This window comes from Saccopteryx bilineata, chromosome 2 (assembly GCF_036850765.1).
Source record: "Saccopteryx bilineata isolate mSacBil1 chromosome 2, mSacBil1_pri_phased_curated, whole genome shotgun sequence".
NCBI classification, from domain to species: domain Eukaryota; kingdom Metazoa; phylum Chordata; class Mammalia; order Chiroptera; family Emballonuridae; genus Saccopteryx; species Saccopteryx bilineata.
Window position 1 is genome coordinate 338,371,391 of NC_089491.1, and position 23,052 is coordinate 338,394,442.

General features: G+C 42.2%; 1 protein-coding gene across 6 annotated transcripts in view; it reads left to right on the forward strand.

Moving 5' to 3' along the window:
- The window catches only part of CALD1 (caldesmon 1), a 223,395-nt gene that overhangs the window by 116,897 nt on the left and 83,446 nt on the right, over window positions 1-23,052 (forward strand). For all 6 annotated transcript variants that reach the window (XM_066262332.1, XM_066262330.1, XM_066262336.1 and 3 more), the window contains one exon: window positions 673-785. In XM_066262332.1, the coding sequence (XP_066118429.1) occupies window positions 715-785 (71 nt within the window). In that variant the 5' untranslated portion in view covers window positions 673-714. The remainder of the gene's footprint in view (window positions 1-672; window positions 786-23,052) is intronic.

Genomic DNA, 23,052 nt, shown 5'->3' on the forward strand with positions numbered 1-23,052 from the left:
CCCTGAGCCGGGATTTTTAAACTCTGGAAACAGCTTGCTCATAATGTAACCGCTTTAAAAAAAAAATGCTGCTACGTGAAGTTTATTCAAGGTAGTGTTGCTGAGGTCTTTATCATCATTCTGATATTCACACTCTTTTAGATTATGCTAGTGATGCCTGGCTACTTGTATGATTTTGTTTCTTTTACTTTTAGTTCCTACACGACCTATTCCCTCTCTTGCCACTTTTCTTTTTTCCCCCCTCTTGTTTGTTTTTCCCTCTCTTTGTTCACTCTTTCATAACGTTCGTCTCCATAGTGTTCAGCAAATTACAAAGAACGAAAACCTTTCAGTAGCTCTTACGTGATCTCATCAATATTTCAAGTCTTCAAAACCTGTCTCCTGAGATCTTTATTTATTTATTTATTTTTAATTGAAATCCTGGAATCTTACTTACTTGTCGCTAATAGTTTCATGAATTAGTCTGAAATTAATACATAAAAGACTCCCGGGCTCAGGAGTCAGAAATTGATCACTAAGCTACCTTACCTGGTCTTCTAAGGTGTTTTTCTTAAAAGTAAAGAAAAAAATGAGGAAATGAAAAAAACGGGAGGGGGGATGGGCTCCAAGCAATTCACGGGAGATAATAACTCTGACTCATAGATGATGTTGATTCCACCTCCTCCTCTCTAGGACCCAGACATCATCTGGTCTCCCTGAACCTGAATCCACACCATGGATGATTTTGAGCGTCGCAGAGAACTGAGGAGGCAAAAGCGGGAAGAGATGCGCCTGGAAGCAGAAAGGTAAGAATCTAGGGTTGGAAAATCGTTTTTGTCTTGTGTTATTAAACCACATTGGTTTCAGGCTACCAGGAGCATCACAGCAGAAGGGCAGCATGTATTGTCCACTAACCAGTTTGCAGCAGCAGTTATGGAAATTGTGCCTGTTAGTACTCCAAAGGCTGACTTAAAAAAAAACAAGCATCAAGAAAAAGAGAGATTAGAGAAGAATCACATAGCTGCAGTACCCGATGCCTTTCAGAGTGGAATGTTTAAATGACAGAGTCAAGGTGTGGATAAAAGTTTTAGAAACAGTTATAATATTAAAATGACCTGAACATGACAAATATAGAATGCTGAAACCATTTAGGAAATGGGAGTCTTTGGTCTAAAAAGGTAAAAAGGCAGTAAGTCCCAGATGGATCTGTGACACTTTTATTCTTTTTAGCGATCCATGTATTGTGGGTTAATAGCTTCTAGGTATGTTACCGTGGAGATTCTGAGTCTGGTTGGAAGCTGTTACATTGTGTGAGGTTGTGTGAGTCCTCTGTCCTGGTCACTTCAAGGGCAGGTTGGGGAAATAAAACAATGACATGTGAAGCACAGGACATAAACACGTATTTTTCATTTTTTGGCCTCAGAGCAAAGAACAGTGGCATTTAATGTGGCTTAAATCAGATGATCTCTTGAGAAAGCAGAACAGGCATTCACAGGAGAAAAAATGTTAAAACAGTGATCTCCAAATCAAATCAGTGTTGCCTCACAGTCATCCCAGTGCAGAGGAGAAAGTAGAAGTGAGGGGTGTCTTCGCGATTCTGCAGTAGAGTACTGGAACTCATGCCTATAACAAAAAGTATTCGGGCCATCGGCTCTACTTGTATGGGGAATGCAAAAGAAGAAGATAAAATGTCTTTGATTTACTTGGTCAGAGCAGGCTGCTGTTCATGAAATGCCTATGCACATACATGCATGGCACCATGCACTGTACCCGGGCTCTGTGGGTTCAAATCCCCGCTCTGCCACCACCGAGCTATGTTGGGCATGAGTGAGCAAATGACTTCACTCTAAATCCCAGCTGCCTTATTTGTAAAATAGGCTTAACATCTCAAAACGTTTGTGTGGTTGTTGTAAAGATGACTGAGCTTCATGAATGACCTCATAGTAGGCTTCCATAAACAGTAGTTATTATTATTTTTTTAATTTTAGCTTTAACCATTATCATTAGCTAAACAAGTAAAAAACAAAATATCCTTATAGCCAGAATTGAACATGAGCTCCCAGAGAAGAATGGCTGTCATCATCACGTGATGAAATTAGCCAGGGAAAGCCCCTTGGGCAAGCTAAGCCATGGCAGAAGTCATGATGATGGCGAAGAGTAAAAAGGGAGCCATATAGGTGAGGGATCGCACCAGCAAAAGCCCAGAGGTGGAAATAAAACACCTGGTGCAAGAACTGTGTTGAGTGATTGGGAAAGCAGAAGTTGTACTTGTACGTCTTGGGTGTTTTGGTATTGTATGGACGATAGGCAGAGACTTAGCAGGGGAGCCATGTACGATGAAAATATATCAGACAACGTTATCTATGGTGGACTAGAGTGGGGATCCCAGCACTGAAAGAGTTAGGATGGTGCATACAGTAATGAGGGCCTGAATCAGGGCAGCGAGTATGTGAATGAAGATCGAGTAGGAGAGTCTTTATAGCGGGAGACTTAGCTAAGCTTTCAGGAGAGGGAGAAACTCAAAGACAATGCCAAGGAATAGAAGTCTGAGGAGCTGGAAAGAAAGCCCCCTGCATTGTCCCACCTGGGAAACTGGGACGGGTTCCATTCTTGGGTGGGCATGCATGGGGGGGGGGGGCTAATTTCAGCTAGAAACCACATCTGAATGGAGATTTCCTCCAGGCATTAGGAGGTAGAAATTTTCAAGGTTTGTTCAGCAAGGGAGAGAAATTACTATAAAAAGAAATACCTTTGGCCACAGTACGGCAGGAGTTACACAAAAGCTGAAGGTGGTTGGGAGTCATGGTGGCAGAATGCAAGTGTAGAAAGAGCAAGAGGCCACAAAGACATAATGGAAACCATCAGCGAAGACCGAAATGATCAAGGCAGTAGGAAGAACCAGGGACAGTATTGAGGGCCCCAGAGCTGAGTGGACACTGTGGCCATGGGCAGCATCCAGGCTCCATAGAACATACCTCTTTATTCTCTCCAATAAGGTGTTATTTGGCCTCCAGTTCCCTTGAAAGCCCACACAATATCTTTACCCAATGAGTATGTCTTAAGCACCAGCCAAGTTTCAGTGTGTGTGTTAAGGACAGGAAAGAGAACGGTGTGATAGGAGCGGACAAAGTGTCTGCCTTTATGCCCCTCCTGGGAAGTTTGGAGACCAAAGTCCAGCAGGATCAGAAAACAGACCAGGCCAGAGTGTGGGGGCAGGGCCTAGCAGAGTGGCGTTGGGAGGGACTCAGGAATGAGGACAGGAAATCAGGCATCAGGCTAGATCAATATCATCAGCGTCTTTGCCTTCTATGTGAATAAGCACACAGGGAATCAATGTGTAGGAATGTTAGCACTAACTTGATGTGGTTAGAGCCATGCTGTAATTAGAGTGCATAAACCAGGTCTCTTTAGAACCAGAATTTTGCCTAAGAATTTTCCACACAGCTGCATAGTCATTTCTTCCAGTTTTTTGGTTTTGTTCTGTTTTATGTGGAAGGACATGTCTTCCTGTCTTCCTTTAATGTCAATCTTAAAAGGAATGCACCCCATGAAGCTTAGGAAGGTATCTTTCATAACCTAAAATAAATTTACACAACTGTACCCTACCCTTGTTTAACTCACACTTCTGTCTGTATTAATTCTTTTGGGGTATGATATGCCATCTGATTTCTTTCTTTTTTTGAGAAAAATGCTTAAGTACTTTCTTGCATTCATACCCTTTTGTGTTTCAAGGTGAGAACCTTTTCATTCTCTTATTCCGGGCTCTGGTATGTAAGTCTGTGTTTACCTTTTAGGATTTTGTAAAATCAGATCATTTATGGGAATTATGAAGGTCCAGCCAACTTTGATGGGAAAGTTCAGGGTGTGTACAGGAAACAGATGGCCAGAACTAGAAACCAAGGGCTGCCTAGAATCGTGGTTTCAATCTGAAGATAAAGGGCATATAAGATTTGGGGTGTGTCCCTTTTCCTTTAGCTTTAGAACTTGGCTTAGACCTTGGCTTTCTCATCTGTCACAGGAGCTGGTGTTTTCTTTGGGGGATTGATAGTCATTTTTACTTTCCTTTGGCTTTTGGTATCACCTAATTTTCTTTTACAATGGTCCTATATGACTTAATATAAAATCAAATAAAATAATAAAGCAATTTTTCAGTTTGGAAAATGTGATTCTATGGATCCTACCGATTATACCTGAGAAGACCTGACTCCCCTTTGGGTTTAGAGAAATAAAGAACTCAGCTCTGATAGGGAGTGGCATAGCAAACACGGAGTGGCCCCGGGGCTCAGAGCTGCAGGTTCTATAACTCTCTCTTTCAACAAATGTTTATTGGGCAGCTACTCTGCTCCACACTGTATGTTGAGCACTGAGCATAGAGCAAAAGAATGACAGAATGGGGAAGAGTGGGTGTAATGCTTTTGAACCTATATTATTAAACCAAGTGATGATCAGGAAACTACATTTTTATATCTTCAAATAGAATATGTACTCTGATATTTACTGATACTTCCCAAAGATGGCTTATGCCCTTTGATTTTTTAAAATTCGATTTGTTGTTCCACTTATTTATGCATTTATTGGTTGCTTCTTGTATGTGCCCTGACCGGGGATCTATCCTGCACTCTTGGTGTATCGGGATGATGCTCTAACCAGCTGAGCTACCTGACCAGGGCCAGCTTATGCATGTTATACCCCTGTAGACTGTGTGGGGGGAGAGAATCTGTGATTTTCCATCTGTTACCTACAAAGGCTTTCCAAATAAAAAATGCCCTGTTATTTTAATTAGTTGTTATTGAGTTTGACTAGCAGGTGCAGTTCTACTTTGCAATGATAAATCATTTAAAACTTGTACTCTCACCAGATGTTATAACCACAAGTTAAAGCGAGCCAGACTCTCATGCATTTTATTCCTCAGAAATAGGTCTCTGTGCCCTGCTTTCATGTGCTCGGGCCTGGCATGAACCCACCACAGCACGGCTGCCCTGAGACGGGCATGCACACACCTCGTTCCCAGGGTTTGCAGTCCAGTCCATTTCAAATCCTCTAGCTTTCCATAACCTAGACCCCTGGTCAGCAAACTGCGGCTCACGAGCCACATGCAGCTCTTTGGCCCTTGAGTGTGGCTCTTCCTCAAAATACCACGTGCGGGCGCTACCTCGATAAGGAATGTACCTACCTATATAGGTTAAGTTAAAAAAATTTGGCTCTCGGGCCCTGGCCGGTTGGCTCAGTGGTAGAGCGTCGCCTGGCATGCGGGAGTCCTGGGTTTGATTCCCAGCCAGGGCACACAGGAGAATGCCCATCTGCTTCTTCACCCCTCCCCCTCTCCTTCCTCTCTGTCTCTCTCTTCCCCTCCCGCAGCCAAGGCTCCATTGGAGCAAAGTTGGCCTGGGCGCTGAGGATGGCTCTGTGGCCTCTGCCTCAGGTGCTAGAATGGCTCTGGTTGCGGCAGAGCAATGCCCCAGATGGGCGGAGCATCACCCCCTGGTGGGCATGCTGGGTGGATCCCGGTCGGGCGCATGCGGGAGTCTGTCTGACTGCCTCCCCGTTTCCAACTTCAGGGGAAAAAAAATGACTCAAAAGAAATTTCAGTCGTTGTACTGTTGATATTTGGCTCTGCTGACTAATGAGTTTGCCGACCACTGACCTAGACTATGAACCCAGGTAATCGAGAACATTCTTCCCTTCTTTATTCTGCTCCTTAGCCTGTGCATCATTTTGCTCTTCACCTTGACCTTGTCCTTGCTTTTGCTTTCCCACTGAATCCTTCAGATGAGGTCTTTAGATTGGTCGAAGGTACTTCATTAGGTCATCAAAAAATGTATCAAATATCTACAAAGTACAAAATACTATATTGAACCACAGGGGTGAGTGGTCACTAGTCCAGACAATGTCCCAGTAGTCACCAGGCTCATCTCTTAGGTCTATTAGGAACTTGAGAGCAATCTTGAGACTGAAAGAGATAGAAAAAAATTTCAGTGGGCAGAATGCGTTGAGCAGGTAATCAGGGAAAATCCAAATGCATTGTTTCTGCACAAAAGATACCATTTGTTAACATCTCCAATTAAATGGTATTTTTGAATCAATTACTCTTTGAAGAAACAATTCACTTTGCTATTTATAATTCTTCACCTATCTCATGAGAAGAAAACATTAATAGGCATGTTCTGCTTCCCTTTCCGTTTCTGTGTTTTATTTAACTCCCTCTCTGTCTTTGTCTCTATTTCTTGGTGCATCTTAATGGATTTTGCCCTGGTCCATGTGCATTTTCATTGACACGTGATTGACTTGTCTTCCTATCTCCTCCCATCCATACACCTAATCTATTTACTTTGGATTTTAGACGTGTTGGGCAGCTAAAATATATTATGCTCACTTTGTTAAAGATGGCGCTGCCCATGTGGAAGCCCATCGCCCAGATGATAATATTATTTGCCCTTCTTGCTTGGGATGGGCGTGATTATATTAATGTGTGTTGGGGGAGGGCTTTCGCTCCAAAAGGTTTTAAAAGGAAGAGAGATCACGTTGTTCTGGGGAAGAGGGATTACATTCTAGGAGGTGAGCAGAGAGGAGAGCAGATAAAGGCCACCTGGAGGAGAGGAGAAGCAGCCAAGATGGCAGAATGCTGAAAGAGAAGCCAGTTTGTGCAGAGAGAAGGAGATGGGGAACAGAGGTGAATAAGGCCGGTGAGCTAGAAACCTTCGATTCTAGGAAATTCGGATAAGTCAGTAGCTTTGTGAGTGCTGAATGAGTGGGTTCTGGAGCCCAGTGTGTGTTTTTACTTGCCCGCCGGGTGCAAGCTAGGAATAAAGCTAATGGCCCACCAGTTCTTGGCTCTGTTGTTTCATTACCGTCTGTTGAAATCTAATGCGAACCTGCATGGGCCAGGTGGCTGTGATGGTGGCCGTGGCTACTGGCTTTACAAGATGGATGTCCTTTTGTATCCTCGGGGAATAACATAGTATCCTCGGGGAATAACATAATTCTGGTAAGGAATGGGGAATATTTTCAAAGGGGTCACATTCAACTTTTTCCTAATCAACAAGTACAAAACAATGTTAGGCCTTTTGTGTGTGTCTGCAAAGATGAACCAATTACAACCCCAATAGTAGGTATGTCTGAGTAGAATGTGCATGCTCTATATAATGGAAGCAACACTGAGAAGCATGGTGGGAAGAGGTATAAAGCTTAGCAGTCAAGAGTATGCGCTGTTGCATTAGGCAGCTGTGCTGTAAAATTTCAGGTCTGCCACTTACTAGCTACATGACCTTACAAGTTAACCTTCTGTTTCCTCATCTTTAAAATGGGGGGACCCCTGGCTGGTTGGCTCAGTGGTAGAGCATCAGCCTGGTGTGCAGAAGTCCCGGGTTCGATTCCCGGCCAGGGCACATAGGAGAAGCGCCCATCTGCTTCTCCACCCCTCCCCCTCTCCTTCCTCTCTGTCTCTCTCTTCCCCTCCCGCAGCTGAGGCTCCATTGGAGCAAAGATGGCCTGGGCACTGGGGATGGCTCCTTGGCCTCTGCCCCAGGTGCTAGAGTGGCTCTGGTCGCAACAGAGCGAGGCCCCAGAGGGGCAGAGCATCACCCCCTGGTGGGCAGAGCGTCGCCCCCTGGTGGGCGTGCCGGGTGGCTTTTCTTTCTGCACTTCTCAGAGGGTACAAGAACTTAGGATGGTAGAGAGCAGGAATTGGCTGTTGAGCGAAGTTTTGGGTGGGTGTGATTGGTAACAATGTCTGAGTAAGGATTGCATTGTCTCAGGTAGAAGAAGAGTTAATGCCATTTCACGTTGAGCCTTTCTTTTCCATTGGGCCAAAGGGATTTTTAAGCTCCCCGGTATCTGCAGAGAAACCTACAGCAATGCTTTACCCATGAAGCGATCTGAAGGTGCACATACTCCTTTGCTCAGAGTTTGGTTCGTTTTTACAACAAGCAGGTCTCTCACTTGGCAAGACATGAGCGCCTTACAGTCCCAGCTCATGCTCTCCACACCCAGTGTGAGTTCTTCCTTCCAATCCGAAGAAAGGCCCCTATTGGAGAGTGTGTTATCAAATTCAGTTGCTCCCAGACATAAATCAAGGGAATAAAAATACTCTTGCTGTTGTCATTGTTCATACATTGTTATGGACCTCTGAAATACTGATGATTAGATATTAGAAAGTAAATATTTTTACTGTGCTAGAAAGAAAAAACAATTTTAAAAAATGTATTGGGGGCCCTGGCTAGTTGGCTCAGGGGTAGAGTGTCAGCCTGGCATGTGGATGTCCTGGGTTTGATTCTCAGTCAGGGCACATAGAAGAAGCAACCATCTGCTTTTCCACCCCTCCCCCTCTTCCTTCTTTCTCTCTTTCATTCTCTCTTTCTTTCCCTCCCACAGCCATGTCTTGGTTGGAGCAAGTTGGCCCCCATCACTGAGGGTGGCTCCATGGCCTCCTATCAGGTGCTAAAATAGCTTAGTTGCCAAGCAATGGCTCTAGATGGTCAGAACATCACACCGTTGGGGGCTTGCTGGGTGGATCCTGGTCGGGGTGCATGTGGGCATCTGTCTCTCTGCCTCCCTACTTCCCACTTGAGAAAACAAAAATCCACCGGGGCTACGTTGTCCCCTCCCAGAACACTATCACTGAAACTTTTTTATGTGATTTAATACTGCAGCCCATCAATGATTATACAACATGCATGCACACATGAAATCACTTTTACTCAGTGTTTAGCATCGTGACCTTGAAATGTTAAATCAAAACCTTATCAAATGAAATTTTTTGTTATTCTGTAATCAGAACATTACTTTCCCTTAGGAAGTTAAAGAAAATATTTCTTCAAACATGTCTAAATTATTAAAGTAGCTAAATTTGCTCAAAACTTCAGATCAGGCCCTGGCCGGTTGGCTCAGTGGTAGAGCGTCGGCCTGGCGTGCAGGAGTCCCAGGTTCAATTCCTGGCCAGGGCACACAGGAGAAGCACCCATCTGCTTCTCTACCCCTCCCCCTCTCCTTCCTCTCTGTCTCTCTCTTCCCCTCCCGCAACCAAGGCTCCATTGGAGCGAAGTTGGCCCGGGCGCTGAGGATGGCTCTATGGCCTCTGCCTCGGGTGCTAGAATGGCTCTGGTTGCAACAGAGCAGCGCCCCAGATGGGTGGATCATCACCCCCTGGTGGGCATGCCGGGTGGATCACGGTCAGGCGCATGCGAATGTCTGTCTGACTGCCTCCCTGTCCCCAACTACAGGAAAAACAAAACAAAACACTTCAGACCAGTTTTCACTAACCTAAGAATTCCCCTAGTCCTAAAAGTATCCCACTTTGTGGTGATCAGTGGAGCATCAAGAGTCCAGGAATGCTTGACCAGGTGGTGGTGCAGTGGATAGAGCATCTGACTGGGATGCAGAGGACCTGGGTTCGAGGCTCCGAGGTCACCGGCTAGAGGGCGAACTCATCTGGTTTGAGCAAGGCTCACCAGCTTGAGCCCAAGGTTGCTGGCTTGAGCAAGGGGTCACTCATTCTGCTGTAGCCCCCGGGTCAAGGCACATATGAGAAAGTAGTTGATGAACAACTGAGGTGCCACAATGAGGGATTGATGCTTCTCATCTCTTTCCCTTCCTGTCTATCTGTCCCTATCTCCCTCTCTCCCTCTCTCTCTCTCTCTCTCTCTCTCTCTCTCTCTCTCTCACACACACACACACACACACACACACACACACACACAGAGTCCAGGACCTACCCAAGGTGACATTTGTTTAATAAAAACTACAAAGCTAGATTAAGGACCTCACATGCTGGCTCATAAATCCATTCCTAGCTGGGGGAAAAAAAATGTGGCATATATATGAGTCAACACACAGTTTAAAATAACAGTGAATTTTTCTTTACAATCTGTATATGTGACACTTATAATTATCAACCTTTCACCTAAGGAAAGGCAAGATGATGTGTTCTGTATGAGTGACAAAGTCTGACAGATATGGGTTTGAATCCTGACTTTGGCAGCATACTAGTTGGGTGGCCCTGTGTCCAGTTACTTAAACACTCTTTGCATATTTTTTATTATAATGCAATGGGAATAACTATTCTGTCTCACGAGGTCATTGTAAAGGCTAACCCATGAGGAGCACAGAGTATATGCTCAACAAATGTTTGATGTTATTATTAAAATCATATTACTGTTTTGTTAAGCCTTTGGTACAAAATAATAATTTATAGATTTTGTATTTTTATTCGTTTGTCAGTTCAGTCATTGTAATTTGTTGCATCCTTACTACAAAGCTTCTTTCTTATAGTGATCCCGACACATACTAAGGTATTTCTACTGAGGTTGGGGAAGAGTTAAATCTTTTGGTCGCATCTAAGTGTCCCACACAAATATGACTGGCATATGAGGATTTTAAAAGCACATATTGTGACCAGGTGGTTAATTTCTAAATCATCAATGATATGTCTTTGATTTTAAATATGGTGTGTAAACATGACTCAGAATTTCACCTGAAGAGTGCAGTTCATCAAAAAACAGTTTCTAAGTGAAGAAAAGTATCAGATTTTTCATCTAGTGTTAGAAAATAAAAGGAGCCATCATTTGTTGAGCATCAACCCAGTGCCAAGCTAGGTGATGCAATTTATATGCCTTATATCATTTAATTGTCGAAACAACCCCATGGCCTTAGAATACCATAGACTGAGTGGCCTGAAAGCAACAGAAACTTATTTCTCATGGTTCTGGGGGCTAGGAAGTCCAAGCCCAAGGTCCTGGCAGATTCAGTGTCTGGTGACAGTCCGCTTATTGGTTCATAGAAGCTGTCTTTTCTCTGTGCCCTCACATGGCAGAGAGGTGAGGTAGCTCTCTGGAGTTTCTCTTATAAAGGGCACTTATCTCATTCATGAGGGCTCCACCTTCATGACCATTTAGTCACCTCCCAAAGGCCCCACCTCCTAATACCATCCCATTGGGGATCAGGTTTTAATGTACGCATTTTGGGAGTGGGGACACAAAGATTCAGTCCATAGCAGGCATGGATCTTATTATCCCTATTTTACATTGTGGAATCTGCACATCTGTAAGGCTAAGTAGTTGTCCAACTTTGCATAGGTAGGGAGCACAGTCTGGTTTGTCTAGCCCAAATCTCAAGACAAGAACTTTCCACTATAAAACATGGATAATTTATAATAAATTGATAATTGATCTAATTTGGAATTTTTCATTGGTTGTCTTGGTGAGAGAGCCATCATCTCTACAATGCCAGAGTAAGTCCCTAAAATGGGGGAAATTATTTAAAGCAATTTTGGGGCCACACACTAAATGAAGTTATTGGGCCTAATTAAACTATTCTTTGTGCTCATTCAGGTAAATTGCATACATGTGTAGACACATTCATTGTGTTGTTTGCCCTCAAAAGATTTCCCATGTTATTCCCATTTCACAGAAAAGTAGCAATAGAGATCAAGACTTCTCTCTCAAGCCAAAGAAGGCTGTTGGAATACTGTTCTTGGCTTGCCTCTGGGTTTCTTTCACTAAGACTGTATTCACCACTAGGACAGGGGCTTAGTCACATCATCGCTCATAAAAGCTTATGGTTGTCAATGACCTTATAGATAATCTCCTGCAGTGGAATGTTACTTTTTCATTTTTGGACCACACACTACTTTGAGTCTCTGCTGAAAGCCCTAGACTCTTCTCCAAGGAAAATGCACACATTGCACCCACAGAACTTGGCACTTATTTTCAGTGGCGTCATGATCCTCCATCCACAAACCTCCAGGGTGAGGGACGGGCATGAACTCTGGGCCAAGACTCCCTAATCTAATGAAGACTAAAGAGGACTTTGTGTTTTACCTTTATCACTGCTGTCTTTAGGGAGGATGGAAAGGGGACACAGACATGATGTCTTCCAGGGAGCAGGATCATGCAGACTTGGGTTTGAATCCTGGCTGGGTTACCAGGGATAACTCTACTTAGCCTCTCTAAGCCCAGTTCCTCATCAGGAAAACGGTCATCATAACAGTTCTTCCTCATCAGGTTTCATGTAGATCAGTGGTCCCCAACCTGTTTTGGGCCACGGACCAGTTTAATGTCAGAAAATATTTTCACTGACCGGCCTTTAGGGTGGGATGGATAAATGTATTACGTAACCGAGACAAGCATCAAGAGTGAGTCTTAGACGGATGTAACAGAGGGAATCTGGTCATTTTTTAAAAATAAAACATCGTTCAGACTTAAATATAAATGAAACAGAAATAATGTAAGTTATTTATTCTTTCTCTGCGAACTGGTACCAAATGGCCCACGGACCGATACTGGTCCATGGCCCGGGGGTTGGGGACCACTAATGTAGATTATAAAGCACTAGATAGATAGATGATAGATAGATGGATAGAGGCAGGGAAGGATGGATGAATGGATAGATAATTAGATAATATATACGATGCCTATGATATGGGTATATGATACATGTATATATATTTGTGAATATGTGATTAGTGCTCAGTAAATGTTACCTCTTGTTGCTGTTTCTCAGCTGTTAGGAAGGTGCTATCAGGAAAGCCCTCTCCAATATCATCTCCCAAGAAATTCATTGTCTCAGCAGCTCTCTTCTGCTAAGTATCTGAATCTCTGACCATGTGCCTAGTCCCGATACCTTCAGACAATTTGGTGTCTGATCTCTACTTTGTTTCAAGCCTGTTTTAGCAGCCACCTTGAAAGTGATGGGAGAATTATGGCTAGGAAGCTGCCATACTGATAAGAAAATCTGCCACCTTATTTTTAAGAATCTTTCCTCATTTCCCCTACTGGCTTGAAATTGCAATAAAAATGCAGGATAGTTTGGTATCTAACATATAGCCAAGTCTTTATCTCAATAGTTAATATATCCAATATTCAATTAATCATATATCTTACAGGGGTTTTGTTTTGCCTTGTGAAATTATCATTTCTTTTTTCATACTGTATAGTGATGGTTTCATACTACTAAAGCAGTAGCCAAAGCCTCTCAACAATACGTATATAAGTACTGTACTAATAATAAAAAGATGTGGCTAGTTGTTACAAAATGACTTTTAGTCCTTTTAGTCTAAATTAGTCACTTTATTCATCCTAATAATGAAAAAGCTGACACATATAAAATAATATGTATAACATATCCAGAAATTATAGATCATTATAATGCATACCCTGTAAACCTATCACTTTAAGAACTGGGACAGTTTCAACACCAGTGAAACTCCCTGCAGTGGGAACCAGGCACAGAACTTGATATTATTAGTACAGTATTTATATTCATTGTTGAGAGAACTCTTGGTTACTGCTTTAGAGAGGACAAGAAGCTTGCCTTTCTAAACACACAGGACCAAAGGAGTCCTTCTGTTGTCGAGAGCTGGGAAACTTGGAAAAGTATGACAAAGGAGTGTCTACAAAGCAAGGAATTCTCATCAACATCAAATAAAAATGGAATGAAGGCTATTAAACATGTATGTTAACCATATCGATTCTGCCCACCGGTTTTCTCACTGACCGACACAGGTGTAAGAGCTCTGCGTCTGTAGCCACCACTTGGCCGAGGGGTGGAATGGCAGAAGGAATGATGGCAGACTTCCAAATTCTTGGTCTAGGGAACTCTACCTCAATTACCTTGAAGTCTTCTAGGGAAATTCTTGATCTTTAATATTCCAAAGGTCCTCAGCAGTGTTACAAGAAAGTACCACTGGACATAAAACATGAACCTGCTGTAATGGCTGCATAGATAGATTCTCCTCTGCCTGTGGAGATTACAGAGGACTACCGTGAATACTTGGTGAATAACATCAGTTCTTTTCACTACTGTGCTGTCTCGTAGCAACATTCACCCGCAGTTGGAAAACCAGTTTTTAGTCTATCATAAATCTTCAGTAATTCAGATTCCTCCATTTTTGAATTTTTGTCATTTATTCTGGGATCGTAGGACAGGCTAACCTTGAACTATTTATAAGTAAAGCATCTGATTAATATGTTAAATATGTAAGCTACATTCCATGGCTTAGTTTTTAAACACTTGAGAGGACAGCTTTTTAGAACTTAAAAAAAAAAAAGAGTTGGAAACATTCATTTACATTTAAGAATCTAATTTATTCATTATAAATCATTTTTATTTATGCAATTTTTAAACAAGCTTTTAATGGTTTGATAGCCTGGTAGAAGTCACTGGGTAGACTGAACATATTTTCAAAACTAAATTTGTTTTAAAATATTTTATAAATTGTACTGGCCTTCTTTCCAGATAGTCTAGGTAGGTGAGCTCTGACGTTGTACTTGAGATTAGTACCATTTGACCATGTTAAAATGTGATGGTTTATTTTCCATTTTAATAACTCCCTGCATCGCATACAGTTCCTTTGTTGGAATAAAACTCTTGGTAAAGTACACATCAGCCACTATAAATAGCAGCCATAAGCCTGTACATTTAGGAGAGTCTCCAGGGAGTGTATTTTAAACGGCACATTGTTTAGAATAGGAAATTCTTTCGATGTTCATATTTTCCATTGTGGGTGACATGAACTATCCCATGTCACATCTTCACCGGCTTTCATTTTCCTGCACCACTTAGGAATCCAACTGATACGGCTCCAATAGATGGCTCAATGTGTGCTTTTTATTTTCCAAAGGCTCTCCTAGGTCTGACTGTCCAGTGAAAGTTCTGTGGACTTAGGGGCTCTCCAAATGCAACTTTGAGAACTCCCAGAGCCAGTACTGGCGACTAGGTCATGAAAGAGTCTTTTATTCCTGGAGCTGGTTGCTCTCTGCTTAGAATAACAGCAGCCGGCCCATTTTTGATCCCCACAGAAAACCTTTCTGGGCCACTCAAGAGACTAATATGGGAAATGGCTGAACAGGAAGTGAACAAACAGACAGCAGGATGGTTCACACTGGTGGGTTCGAAGACGAGCATCCTCAGCAGGTATAATTATACAGCATCCTTCCCAAGGCACTATAGCAACTGCAGTAGATGTATATATATCTCTGCCCACTCCTTCCTTGAATGGTCCTTCTGTTTCTCCAATCAATACCGCTATGCAATTCTTGATTTATTTTTTTTTAGTGGGGACCTACTTGAGAGGATTATATTCCCTTACCATTCCCCCCCACTTTTTTTTTTTTTGATGAAGAACATGAGAAACTACCGTGAAGGGACTTTGGACAAAAACTGTGATATAGAAAGTGTGGCTAATGATCCTCTTCCTGCTACGCCCCCTTTAAGAGCTTTTAATTCTTCCTATGTAACCATGAAAGCCAAACCTTCCAAATGTATGTTTTCTGAGCCAGCATCCTCAGAGTTTATCCTGACTACTTAAGGAGCATCTTTGCTACAGAAACTCCATTGTTTATAAACTGAACAGGTCCAAGTTTTGGTAAAACTCAAGGCTGAGGCAGGATGGAAATTCTTAACCCCTTCATTTCTAAGTGCCTTATACCATAGGCACGTGAATGTAAATTCTCCTTCATTAAGGTGTTGGTCAGAGCTATGGGAGAGCTGAGCTGGGGAGGCATACCCTTCAGAAAGGAGTTAGTTTACCGTGAGAACATTGCCTCCAGTGCAGAATTACTGCTAGGAGACAAAGTCTGGTATCCTATTGGGTTATGTGGCCAGAAATTTAAGGCTCTCTCTCCCCCTTCTCTGAAAAGGGTTTAGAAATTCAAATCATTGGACCCAAACTCACAAAGTAACACACCTATTGGTGCACAGTCACTGGCAGGGTTATATCTGGAAACCTTGTCATTTCCTCTAACTTTGGATAAAGGTTTCGCAGATCTGGGCCTCCTCATCTGTAAAACAGCTAACACTTCTCAGGGTGGCTAGGAAAATGAAATGAGCAATGGACAAAGGCCATCAGAAGCATAAAGGGTGGCACACAGGACATGTTTCTCATGTAGGGGTGCCTGTATGATTCATTTAAATCAAATTCACTTCTAGTTAACCCCACATTTAGTTGCATCGTGAAGGCAAATGATGTTAATATGCTTAGTCAGTTCCCTTTAGCTGGCCTGTTTGCTCTAATACTCAAGTCCCTAGTGTTATTTGTAATTAACATCTGCACTGTAAGACCAGATAATCATTACATTACAGGGTTCGTACCAAACCCTCAGGAGTCCAGCAGTGAACAACCTGTGTAATTGAAAATTTCTCTAATGAAAGAACAAGTTTTGTGGTCTGGGGGGGGAACTTCTTCAGTTAATCCCACAAGGATGGCCAGCCCCTGTCTAGTATTTCTTTCTGAAATAAAGAGTGTTTTACATACAAGTTAGGTCTTCAGTTTAAACTCTAAATAGTGGTTTATTTTCTAGTATCGGGATATAGTAATGAACTAAGAAATAAAAGAATAAAGAAATGTATTAGAACCCAAGATTTTTTAGCAAGATATGAGGTTTGATTTCTTTTCAGTGAAGTGGAGCACTTTTTGCTTTTATAAAGAGTTAATATACCTCAAAAAATACTGTGGGAAAGAAAAAGGAGTATTTTTAATTAACAATCAAATCTCTGAATTAAAATTCCAGTTAATTCAGTTAACATTGACTATGTATGATACATATATTCTACACTAGACATTGAGTTTGCTAATTATACAAGTATACCCTCTGGTTAATTTGTTACCATAAAATTTGTAATTAAAATAAATTTAGTGAACTATAACACCCAGAACACACAGTCCTGGAAACACTATAAAATAGCCTCAGAATTGAATCTTTGAATTTTTAATTCTTAGACCCACTGGGAAGGAGTCAGAAGGAAATATAATTTGAAGTTATCCTAGGAAGACTCTGAATTCTAAAATACCTCGGAGACTCTCGGATTACATCAGCCCTCTGTACTTTGCAAAATGTTTTAGAAAGCTGAATGCATACTTCAGATCACTGGCTTTCAAATTAGAAGTGACTGTCTGCTACTTTTTGTATAAGTATCATCTATTTTACGTTCTTCGTTGTCTTCATGAGGTCTTAAAATTAAAAAGCTTTCCAGATGGCTTTTCAATTAAAAAAAAAATGTCCCTGGCCATGTACCTCAGTAATATTGTCCCAATATGCCAAGTTTCCAAGTTTGATCCCTAGTCAGGGCACATACAAGAATGGGAAAATATGTGAAATAAATGAATGAATGCATAAATATATGGAACAGCAAATTGATGTTTTTTCCCCTCTCTCTCCCTTCTTCTCTCTCTCTCTCTCTCTCTCTCTCTCTAAAATCAATCAATATAAAAAAATACCATAAAAAAAGAATATGGAACAGATTTTTTATTAAATGTTTTCACTGGAAAACCCTCCTGGTTCTATTCTATAAATGAATGAGCAAAGAAGAGTTCCATTAGCTTTTCCTTCCTTAATCCTAATAGTAGCTTAATTTCATTGCTCGATATCTTCAGAGAAAAAAGCATCCTAAAGCTAAAAAGCTTTCTCCTAGTCTATTTCTAATCTCCTCTTAAGCTGCTGCTATAAAAGCCCCCAAGAATACCACCAAAGAACATTTCTAAGAAATTCAACATGTAAGTGTAAAGCCAGAAGCCAAGGCCAAGGCCACTATCAAAGCAGCCTTCTGGCCTATGCAGGTTCGCATTGGATTCGGACAGTCGGTAAAGAAATAACGGAGCCAAAAACTGATGGGCCATAGTCTTTAATTCTAGCTTGCACCCGGTGGGCAAGTAAAAATACACACTGGGTTCCAAAACCCAGTCACATTCAGTGCTCACAAAGCCACTGACTTATTCGAGTTTCCTAGAATCAAAGGTTTCTAGCTCACCAGACTTATTCACCTCTGTTCCCCATCTCCTTCCTTATCCTAAATACAAACTCTACACAAACTGGCATCTCTCTCAGCACTTCACCATCTTGGCTGCTTCTCCTGGCCTCCTCCATGTGGCTTTACTCTGCTCTCTCTTCTAATGATAATCTCAGGAACCAAGAGCGCCAGCCCTCGTGTAGTCTACCCCCATTTTATATTGTAGCTTCACAACCTCTAATCCAATATACAAAATAGGGAAGTCTCTAATACAAAGTCACTTCTGAGGCATGATTGGATTGTACCGCTCCACATCAAAACGGGTGGGAAAGGCTTAATCCCAAAACCAAGCCCCAGGCTACAAGGATTCTATCTGCCCACAGAGACACACATTAATATCACCTGGGCGACGGCCTCCTCGTGGGCAGCGTAATCTTTAACAAAGTGAGCATAATACATTTTATCTGCCCAACATGTAAGTGTCCTATCACAGTAGATCTCCCAGATGTACGCAAGTGGAGTCCAACTGCAGTCTAGTGAGTTAGTTGGTTTGGGCTGCTATAACAGATTTCCATAGATGGGATGGCTTTTAAACAAACAAACAAACAAACAAACATTTATTTCTTACAGTCCAAGAGGCTGGGAAATTGATGATCAAGGTGCTGACAGATTCGGTGTCTGGTGAGGGCCCACTTCCTCATTTGCAGTTGTCTGTCTTCTTTTTGTATCCTCTTGTGGTGGAGGAAGAAAAACCAAGATCTCTCATGTCTCTTATTATCGGGACACAAATCCCATTCTTGAAGACTCCACCCTCATGACAGAACTAGGGTTATACAAACATACAGCAGCAACTATTCATTCAAGGAACTGATGTCAGAACACTACTATTTCAAAGCATTGTTTTATTGTTTTATTTTGGGGTGAGAGAAAAATCTACTTTTTTTTTCAATTACGGTTGACATTCAGTATTATTTTTATATTAGTTTGAGGTGTACAGCATAGTGGCGAAACAATTATAAAATTTATGAAGTGTTAAATTCATAAATGGGGATGGGTAGCCACCCCATCTACAGAATTCTGTTATAGCAGCCCAGTAAATCTAGCACCACCCGGTACCATACCGAGTTATTACAATATTATTGACTATATCCCCTATGCAGTACTTTGTATCCTTGTGACTGTTTTTTTAACTACCAATTTGTACTTCTTAATCCCTTTATCTTTTTCACCCAGTCCCTGGACTTTTATCTTATCTGGCAACCCTCAGTTTGTTCTTTGTATTTATGAGGCTGTTTGTTTTGCTGTGCATTTATTTTGTTCTTTAGATTCCACATGTAAGTGAAATCATACTGTGGCAAATGGTAAGGTTTCATTCCTTTTTATGGCCAAGTAATATTCCATTTTATGCATATACTACATCTTCTTTATCCATTCATCCATTATTGGGAATTTGGGTTGCTTTCATATCTTGACTACTTTAAATAATACTGCAGGGAACACAAGGAATAGATATCTTTTTAAATCAATGTTTTGGATTTCTTTGGCTATATACCCAAAAGTGGAATTCCAAAGTGGCTACACCAATTTTTACTCCCACCAAAAATGTATGAGGATTCCCTTTTCTCCATATCAATGTCTTATCATTTTTGGAGTACAGGTCTTTTACCTCCATGATTAAATTTATTTCTAGGTATTTTTGATGCAATTTTAAATGGGTCTGTTTCTTTCATTTCTCTTTCTGATAGTTCATTATTGGTGTATAAAAATGCAACCAATTTCTGAATATTAATTTTGTATCCTGCTACTTTACTGAATTTATCAGTTCTAATAGTTTTTTGGTGGAATCTTTAGGATTCTTGGTTCTTGGGCCCCTTGGAAGGCTACTCCAGTGCAGGTAATGTCAGATGCTGCCTGTGACCAGCCTGGGGCTACCTGTTAGGAGCTACAAAGCAATCTGCAGTTGGTCGCTGCCTATGTTGGGCCTGGGTGGACATTGGAGGGGCCACGCTGTGAACTGAGGCCAGCTGCTACCAGTACCACACCTGGGGTAGGTCAGCAAAAGCCAAAGGCATGTCGAGACTTGCCACTGCCTGCCAGCTCTCGGTATGGCTCAGCTGCTGAAGGAGCCTCAGGCAGAATGTGAGTTGAGAAGCAGGGTCTCAGGGATTCACAGGCTGGGGTGAGTGGTGTCCACCAGGTTAATACAGACTCAGATTTGACATCAGTTCTGGGCCTAAGGCCACTCATCAAAAGTCCCAGGGTATACCTGCCTGGGGCCTCCAACCCTTTGCAGTGGGGTGGTATCTCAGAATTCTCAGAGTAGAGCTAGTAGAGTTCATCAGACTAATGCAGATTCAGATTTGGTTGTTGTTGGGCAGATAAAATATATTATGCTCACTTTGTTAAAGATGGCGATGCCCAAGTGGAAGCCTGTCACCCAGGTGATAATATTAATTGTCCTTCTTGCTTGGGATGGGCGTGATTATATTAATGTGTGTTGGGGGAGGGCTTTCACGCCAAAAGGTTTTAAAAGGAAGAGAGATCACATTGTTTCAGGAGAAGAGTGATTACGTTCTAGGAGGAGGGCAGAGGGCAGGGAGGAGAGCAGAGAAAGGCCACATGGAGGAGAGGAGAAGCAGCCAAGATGGCAGAGTGCTGAAGGAGAAGCCAGTTTGTGCAGAGTTTGAACAGAGAGAAGGAGATGGGGAACAGGAGGTGAATAAGTCTGGTGAGCTAGAAACCTTTGATTCTAGGAAACTCATATAAGTCAGTAGCTTTGTGAGCACTGAATGAGTGGGTTTTGGAGCCCAGTGTGTGGTGGGTGCAACTTGCCCGCCGGGTGCAAGCTGGGATTAAAGATGATGGCCCACCAGTTCTTGGCTCCATTGTTTCATTACCATCTGTCCAAATCTAATGCAAACCTGCATGGGCCAGGTGGCTGTGATGGTGGCCATGGCTACTGGCTTTACAGTTGTGTGTAGGGAAAGCTCAACATAGGGACAATGGTGGCTGTCCCTCTAGGCTTGCTTGAAGCTGCAAAACTCAGTTTCTCCCTGGATGTGTCTGACATTCCCTGAGTTCAACGGAATTCCTTGAATGTTTTTAAGAAAGACTGCAATTCTGGCCTGGGCTTGTGTTGCCAAATGAGCCTCAGGTTATACACAAGTTGGGTGGGGCATCAGGGTGGAGCTAGTGGAGTTCAGCCGCTTAGTGCAGAATCAGATTTTGCTGTGTTGTGCATGCAAGAGAAGAGCTCAACCCAAGGACAATGACCGCTATCCCTCCAGATCTCACCCCAAAGCCACACAACTCAGTTTTTCCCTCTATGTCTCTGGAACCCCTCAAGCCACTGTCCCTCCACCGGAGCCTAAGGTGAGTACCTACAAGTGACAATATGTGTGTTGGTGTTTTAAGATGATGCCTGGATTTCCAGCAGCCTTGTGTCTCACCCAGACAGACAGAATCCCTGCTGATTTTCACTGCCAAATGTTTACGTAATCATCTCTTCTCAACACTGGTGTACCAGGCTGGGTCTGAGACCCCCTCATTCTTTAGGGGGCACCTCTGCAATTGAGATAAGTGGGAGTGAGGCCAGTCCCTTTCACATCTCTGTCCCTCCTACCAGTCTTGATGTGGCATTTCTTTATATCCTTAGTTATAGGACTTCTGTTTTTGCTAGTCTTCAGATAGTTATCCAGGTTGATTTTTTTTTCTATAATTTAGTTGTCATTTTCAATTTGTCATGGAGGGAGTGAGTGTCATGTCCACCTACTCTGCCATCTTGACCGGAACTCAGAATTGACTTCTGTTTTATTGTATTAAAGATGTGTTTTAAGCTGGAAGGCAGAGGGGAGTTGGAAACATAATCCTTTTAAGATAGAAACTTTTCTCTCCAGAAGAAGAAAATAGTCCAGCTGGTTAAAAACCCCAGATTTTTTTTTTTTTTTAAAAAAAGCTTAGATAGTAGACCTAAATAATTTTTACAAAATAATTTTTTTAATTTTAAAATTAAATTTAATGGACTGACATTGATCAACAAGAGTACATAAGTTTCAGGTGAACATCACTCTAGCATTTGAACTGTTGATTGCGTTGTGTGCCCATCACCCAAAGTCAAATCATTTTCTGTCACCGTATATTTGTCCCTCTTTTCTCCCCTCCTTCCCCCCCTCCCTCCCTCCCCCTCCCCCTCCCCTTGGGTAACCATTTCACTTTTTCTATGTTCATGATTCTCAGTTTTATATCCCACCTATGGTGAGCTATATATTTGTCCCTTTTTACTCCCCTCCCCCCTGTTCAAAAGAGTTTAAACAGAAACAGGGCCTAAAGGCAGATTGGCTGGAGGGGCTGATTCATACATGACAACATAACCTTTACTAAAGGCATGCAAACAACAGTCAACTCAAACCATCTCATCTGTCCTCCTACAGTGAAAAATTACAAAGAAATACCATCAAACTTAGGAAGGCTTCATCGAGGTGGGGCTCGACACTGGTTCTTCTAGAATCACGGTAATTCAGAGAAGCAAAGGATCTTGGCAAAAAGAGAAGGAATAGCTTTGTTGGATAAAGGCAGAAAGCTCCAGGAAATATCAGGCAAATGGTGGCAGATGCCAGTAAGCTCTTCAGTGAACAAACGTTCTCTTTAGATAAATGTTAGGCTGCATTGCATTGACTGAAGCTGTGTGTTAGTTGCCCATGGGGATAGAGCTAGAGGTCAGGATATGCTTAAGGAGAAGAATTAGCAAAAGAGTGACGGAACTCAAGGTTTGGCTTTGGAAAAGACAAAATGCCCTCCTTTAAACTGAAACGTAGTATCACAATCAGGAAACCTGCATTTTACCATGAAAACTACAGAGACATCAAGACAGGATGAAAGGACATCTCGCTCCTACACTCTCATCCTGTTTCATTCTAGATCCAAATGCTCACTCAGGTGGCATTGATGGTGATCCCACTAGAGTGAGACCGGATAAGGAAGGGAAAGGGGAGGGGAAGAAGTGGTCAGAGGAAGTGGATTGGACACAAGCAGATTCAGGAAAATAGCTGCTTCCAGGTAGGCAGGAAGAAAATGAGATCCTAGAATAAACAGGACACTGTTACTTTAAAAGTTTTATTTATTTATTTTTTTTATTTTTATTTTTTATTTTTTTGGCAGAGACAGAGTCAGAGAGAGGGACAGATAGGGACAGACAGACAGGAAGGAAAAGAGATGAGAAACATCAATTTTTCGTTGAGGCTCCTTAGTTATTCATTGATTGATTTCTCATATGTGCCTTGACGGGGGGGGGGGGGGGGGGGGGCTACAGCAGACTGAGTGACCCTTTGCTCGAGCCAGTGACCTTGGGCTTAAGCT